The sequence below is a fragment of the Clupea harengus genome, chromosome 21 (assembly GCF_900700415.2).
Source record: "Clupea harengus chromosome 21, Ch_v2.0.2, whole genome shotgun sequence".
NCBI classification, from domain to species: Eukaryota; Metazoa; Chordata; class Actinopteri; order Clupeiformes; family Clupeidae; genus Clupea; species Clupea harengus.
The window spans coordinates 2,272,871-2,279,477 of record NC_045172.1 but is presented as its reverse complement, the minus strand read 5'-3'; the positions used below and the strand labels follow the sequence as shown (position 1 = coordinate 2,279,477).

The 6,607-nt window shown below is 43.2% G+C and overlaps 1 protein-coding gene across 1 annotated transcript; it reads right to left on the bottom strand.

Moving 5' to 3' along the window:
- Nucleotides 1–215: 215 nt before the first annotated feature.
- LOC116218189 lies at nucleotides 216–2,532 on the bottom strand. The gene is made up of 3 exons (XM_031558707.2): nucleotides 1,264–2,532; nucleotides 938–1,132; nucleotides 216–818 (listed from the first exon to the last, which is right to left on the bottom strand). The coding sequence occupies exons 1-3, from the start codon at nucleotides 1,934–1,936 to the stop codon at nucleotides 535–537; spliced, it is 1,152 nt and encodes a 383-aa protein (XP_031414567.1). The 5' UTR covers nucleotides 1,937–2,532; the 3' UTR covers nucleotides 216–534.
- Between the last annotated feature and the right edge of the window lie 4,075 nt (nucleotides 2,533–6,607).

The window sequence follows — 6,607 nt, the reverse complement described above, 5'->3', positions numbered from 1 at the left end:
GTTAAACACAGCTGAGTCCACAAACATTACCTCAAAGAGGCAAAATACTAAGCAGCAGCTCTTGCTCTTATTTCTGAATGAAATGATAATGAGACCTAGTCCCTTACTTTGAACGGGTTAGTATATACCTGTAATGTTCATAGGATGTCTTCAGGTGGCATGAAAGCCATGGCAAATATGAATGCCAGTGTGTTGTAACAAATATACTTGAAATAGTCATTTAAAGATGTATTTTATTTTGTGATAGACGGATATACAAAGACACAGCCTGACAAAGCACATTTCATTACTAGTGTTTTCAGTTCCACACTGACATACTAACAGTAGGTAAAGGTACATTAACATGTAACAAACAGCACAATAGATGGATAGCAATGAAGGAGAATGGACTTAATGTCACACTAAAAGTCTTGCCCAGACCCACCCAGTGACCATGTAGGAAACAAGGAGAGGAGTGTGTTCCATTCTGTCTGTTTCTCACTGCTAGCGTCACTCCACACCCAACACAACTTCTACATCAGTCTAGTGCTTCCCTCACATGGGGAAGAGAAGGTGGCCAGAGAAGGTGGTGTGGTGGATATAGCTGTCATGGACCCATGAGTTGGGCCACAGCTTCACATAGACCACATCTCCCACCTCCAGCAGCAGAGAAGCTCCATTAGAGGAGCTATAACCGTGGCTTGGCTGATTACTGTAAGCAATGACAACATGTTCTTCATTCCTATGGAGAGAGACTGCTGAACGTGTAGATGCATGACCATTTCCATACACAAAAACAGAAAAGTGGTAGACACCCCTGACTGGAGCCGTGAAGACACCTACAGTAGAAGGAAAATAGAAAAGAATTATACAAAATCTATAATTGTATCAATGATGTCAGCATGACAGTAGTAGGATTCCTAAAGTTTGAATCTGGTCTGTGTCTTTAAAGTCATACCTGTATTGGGGTTGTAGGCGTTTCCAGTGTTGGTGAAGACATGTCTGTAGACCAGTGTGGTTGGCCTACTAAAGGGACCAAAAGTTTCATCCCCTGATGTTACCAGTGAGGCAGAGAAAGACACCCTCCTCTCCTCTCTCTCCCTCCTCAGCTCCTCCACCTGGCTCACAGTGAGGTTCAGATTCACTGTCTGAGCTGAACAAAACACACAGAGAGAAAGAGAGTGAGAGTGAGAGAGAGAAAGAGATAGGAATGAAACAAAAAAAAAACATGTAAATTATATCCTTAAAAAGATACATTTGGGAACATAATCAGAAATTTCGTACCCTCATTTTCACTCTGAAGCCGTTCCACTAGTCTCTCACTGGCTGTCAGTCTGTCTGTCAGTCTGGCTTCAGTCTGTCTGAGATCCACTCTCTGCTCCTTGACTGTCTTCTCACTGACTCTCAGTCTGGTCGCCAAAGTCTCTGCTTTACTCTCACTGGCTCTCAGTCTGGTCTCCAAAGTATCTGCTTTACTCTCACTGGCTCTCAGTCTGGTCTCCATGGCCTCCATTTGTGTCTTAGTGTATCTGAGCTCCACTCTCTGCTCCACCATCAGTGCGCTCATCTCTCTCAGCACAGTGTGGATGTCAGGCTGGCAGGTTTGTTGGGTGGAGGCTGTGGCAGCAGCTTCAGTTCTCTGTGCTGCACCCATAACCTCATTCTCTCTGGTCTCAGCTTCACCATAGTGGCCCTGGCGAGTGATGTCATTTTCACTGATGGTCTCTCCTCTGAGCTGCGTCTCAGCCAAACAGCAGCACAGCAGCACCAGTAGAGCTCCAGAAGTCTTCATGCTGAAACTGGATGATTCCTCCTCTCCACTTCTCATTGTGTACTGTGTGTTCTTGCTCTCAAATATATAGCCTGGTTGCATGTTACCAAGTGATGTCATTGGGACGTGCAGATATTCATCAAACAAACAGAAGCGTAAACGATGCACACGTGAGGTGTAGTTCATGTGCCGTCCACGGTCATGGTTGTTATTGGTGAAAATAGTGTGATGTCAGCATGAATCATATCTCACGGCCAGATAAACATCATCAAAAGGACCTGCAGTTAATGGTGATCATAGCTGTGCCACTCTGGCGATGGCCCCACTGCTGACTTCACTGATCTCAGACTACAATGTGTCATAAAATCCCAGATTGACCTGCATCTCCAGAGACTGGGATGACACAGTTTGTCAGCTGTGCTTGTTATATGCCTAATATTCTGTGTTTTATGAAGATTCCCTGAACTGGTAGTCCAGTGTGCTTGTGTGGTTGCTCTTGTTCTCACTCTACAGGAACAGTCCAGTCAGTCAGAGGTGGTGACATTATTCTCCTCTTAGTGACACTGAATTATAATCACAATAGAAAAATCACTTTAGTTCGTAATCACACTCTTATTTCAGGTGACCTCAGGCCTCTCCTTCAGCCTTCTACCTGGGCCCACTGCCCAACTTACTGCATTAGATATGCTGACAGCTGTCTCTTCATTAGGTTAACTGAACATCCAAATCAGCTCAACTTACATTAGTGACCCCATGTGTTGGTGTGAATGGGTGATGAGGTGCGCAGTAAACAGTCCCCAATACCGTCGTCTTGTGTTAAGTAGTGTGTAGCCAAATAAACAGAATTATAAGTTATGTGCACGTGAGTTATAGTACATGTGCCGTCTTGTTTTCTAAAAAGCAGCTCAAAGTCTAGGCTGAGGGTTGTGTGTTATGGGTGTGTTATTGATGTTATGCCAGCATAAATCATATCTTACTGCCAGACAAACATCTTTATCCTCCCGATGAAGAGGGGGAGCTGCAGTTTATCGTTCTAATTGATATGCCGCTAGTCTTGTGTTAAGTAGTGTGTGTAGCCAGTAGGGATGGGCATTCGATTAAATTGTCTTAATCGATCGTCGGGAGAATTAACGATCGATTTTCGATTAATCATTAATATTGTTATATTAAAATTCACTATGTATAGGCTATATTAAAATGCAGTGAAAATAGAAAAAACACAGCGTGTTTCCTCATTGAGATATTTATTACAAGATGAACAACTCTTGTGGCAGTTAAACTTACAAGATGGACAACTCTTGTGGCAGTTAAACGGGATCCGTTCAATGGTTACACTTGAAAATATGCGCTGCTGTACTCTTAAGCAGCGGAGCCGACAGCTAGAAGCCGGTGCTCATAAACACAACTGACCTTCGTTTTTTTTTCTCTCTAACTAATTAATCTCACATTTTGAAATGCATTCATCTAGATTCATCGTGATTAAAAGTTTGTTTTCTTTCAAAGACTAAATCTTATAAATTAACGAGTAATCACTTCATTCATTATTTTAGACACTGTTGTTTAATTGTATTTTGTTCGTGCTCTCTCGCCATCAGCCAAGGAATGTATGCGAGACACAATGGTGCCCCTCGACGGTAAATCGTAAGAATTGTCCGCTGAAGCAATTCGAATCACCTCAGTCAGCCCACCGTCTTCAACTATGTTGATGGGCCGACAGTCACCCGCAACCTAAACTGCTACAGCGTTGGTAACCTTTTCACGGACTGGTCTAGTTAATTTCCTAGAGAAGTCGTGGAGTGTGGGTTGGCGACCATCTAACCTGGGACTGCTTTCTGTCGGGTGCTTTGCATTAAGGTGATAACTTAAAGATGAGCTGCTTCTGTGATAGCTACATTCAGCTTGACAAATGCTACATACAACTTTAGTTTTGTCGATTGTTTTGTCATTTTGCCTCTTAAACAGAAACTTTCCGCCCAACAATCCCTCAGCTCTCTCCATCTTCAACTACCGTCTCGGTCTCTTCTATCTAACTGACTGCAGACAAGGGGCGGTTTCGTGCCACGGGTCAACGCGCACCGGAAGTAAACAAAGTTGCGTTAACTGCGTTCAAATATTTGATTGCATTAATCTCCGCCACAGTAATCTCATAGAATAACGCGTTAACTTTGACAGCACTAAAATAAATAAATTACACGCACACTACGCAACAGAACATGCATTAGTTTTAATCGATGAAAAAATAATTTCATCGAGGAAATTCTTAATGATCAATTAATCGATCGTCGATTAATTATGCCCATCCCTAGTAGCCAGTCTCCATTACTCTCCTACAGTAACTAATGTGTGTGTAACCAGCCCCCAACCCTCCTCCTTACAGTAGGTAATAATACACTCAAATGAGTTTGTTTATGTCAGTTATTGTGTTCATGTTGTCTTGTTGTTTGGTGAAGTGCCCCTGATTCAGGGTCGGGGCACTGGGCTGTAGGCTGACAGGGTTGATTTGTGTTAATTATTGATTTTGCAGTTTTATGACTGATGTCAATTATTGGTTGATACTGAATGTTACTGATACTCTCGTTAATATCCCTCTTTACAGTTATCTCTGAACAGCCCTGCAGTAGTAAAAGTGATCACCAAGGCCAAACACGTGCCAGGTGCCAAGGAGCATATCTGGGTGTGGGGGGTTTCCCCTGACGTGGTTCATTTTCATAAAAGACCTTATATGGGTTTGTACAGCAATGTTGTTGCCAGTGGTTCTGCTGGTTTCAACCTTTGTGTTACAATTTAGTTTTTATATTTTTCAAAAAATGTAGAGGCTACGCACATAAGGAGTTTTGGTTGTTTAATGATATATCCACTTTTACTGTTGGATTGGACAAATTACATAACAGGGGAAAAAAAGATTAGATACAATTTTTAGATTCTGATTGTAGAGAGCAGAGTTCTGTAATACTTTATGTTGACTGGAGCAACACTTACTACATTCTACATACTGTCACGTTCGTTACCTCCTGTTACAAAGGACTGATGGTTTAGACTGTGCACGTGAACAGCCCTTTGGCTGCTGCTGGGTCATTCCGTTAGTGCATGCACCCCTTATGGCTGCACTTGTACAGCCAATCAGAGTGCAGTCTGGGGATGCTTGCGCTGACGGTACCCAGTGGCGGGAATAGCAGATCAGTGGACTGACGAGACAGAAAACCACACACACAAGTATATAACCTTACCACATAACACACATACAAAATACATCTATGTTGAATTCCATTCCATTCATCTCAACTTTGCAATAAACCTCAAGTTTGGATTGTACATCATCTCAGGCATTTTAATCAGATGCACCACAGTGGCTTCTAAGCATTTCTTACCAGACAACATAGTCTCCACAACACCTCCTCTCTTCTTTGTGTTCTTCTGGACCCACGCAAATGAGAGGAGGATGTGATGTGAGCTGAACACAGAGATGTGATGAGATCTCAGTTTGGACACTGGAGACACATCCTCATATCTAGATACAATCTGGATACGAGATGCATTTTAATGTCAAGTGTAGAAAGCCCCAAAGACCAACAGTGACATTTTGTGGTTTGCAGATGTAGCCTGTGGAACTAGTTGCTTGAGGGCACTCTCTGTTTTGACGTTCCTCTTCCTTTTCTTCCTCTCGTACTTTGGCAACGTCATTATTAGGGGCTGGGAATGGGCAGTGACGGGCTCTTTAAGACAGGCATATATACAGATACCTGGGGTCCTTAGCCAGGTAACTCGTCTATGCTGCTAGCTTGGTTTGTGCGAGGCCGCGTTTTGGGTACTGTGGTTCGTTTGAAGGTACGTTCAGATACGCTTTTCCTGTAGCCTCTCTCTCATTTGTGGCAACTTATTAAGTGGGTTTCTGTTTAGATCGTGTGGGAGGGAGCCAAAGCAGACGTGGCTGTGCATCATCTTCCGTAGCGGCATTATGATTGTTGTGATTAACTAACGCCACCACAGGTATGTGAAACCACGCCGATGGTCTTTTGAGTGCCTTTTAACTCTGCGTCTTGTGGGCGCCGTATGTTTTAACTATGGGAAGCATGTCATTTGCATTTAACCGGGTTCACCATTACACTGCCCATTTGTGGGTCTCATGAACATTGTATGTTGGTGAATGTGAACTAGATTGTGATTTATTTATTAGCTCATGTAAAGGGATATGTGCAATGTGTATTGTGTAATGCAAGCATTTTAATGTGTGTTTGTTTGTTCGTAGACCGACGCAGCTTCACGTTGCTGGCTGCTGTTCTTTTATGATTGTATGGTTTGTATGCGTGTGTGTGAGTTTGCTACTCCGAGTGACGTGGTTTGATTTTCCCTCTAGCCTGGGGACTGTTTGTATGTCCTGGTGAACGTGTTGTGAGTCCCAGGTTAGAGGGGTTTTCTCTTTCTTTTGTGTTGTCCCTTGTCTAACCCCATAGTCAGCCCCGGTACTGGTCCAGCCACAACACCTTATAGGCCCAGGGAAGCCAGTCTTCATAGTGTGAAACTTCACCTAGTGACTAGTGTTGCCTTGCTGTGTATTCCTTAACATATCGGAGTGGTTCACTTGAAGTTTGTAGTGTGTTGCCTAAAAAGGGTTGTGTGCACCTATTCACGTGTGGTATTGAGACCGTAGCTTCCACTAGCTTCCTCCCCTAATCAGTGGATGGACTGATTAACCGGCGGCTGTTACTATTCCCTTTATGTATTCCTTGACCACACTGTACAACCTCCTTCGTGGAATTTAAATAAAGAATACACTTTTCTACTTTTCTAAAACGTACCTGTGTCTGTACACTCATTGGGGCAGAGTTCCCCTTGCTCTGACACTAGCATATTAGGAAG

What these genes read in the sequence shown, in the direction of transcription:
- LOC116218189 (XM_031558707.2), bottom strand. Translation starts at nt 1,936, where the DNA reads ATGAACTACACCTCACGTGTGCATCGTTTACGCTTCTGTTTGTTTGAT. An exon ending in GCTTCAGAGTGAAAATGAGG is followed by an intron (nt 1,133 to 1,263) that starts GTACGAAATTTC and finishes TGTTTTGTTCAG; the next exon opens with CTCAGACAGTGAATCTGAAC. An exon ending in CGCCTACAACCCCAATACAG is followed by an intron (nt 819 to 937) that starts GTATGACTTTAA and finishes CTTCTACTGTAG; the next exon opens with GTGTCTTCACGGCTCCAGTC.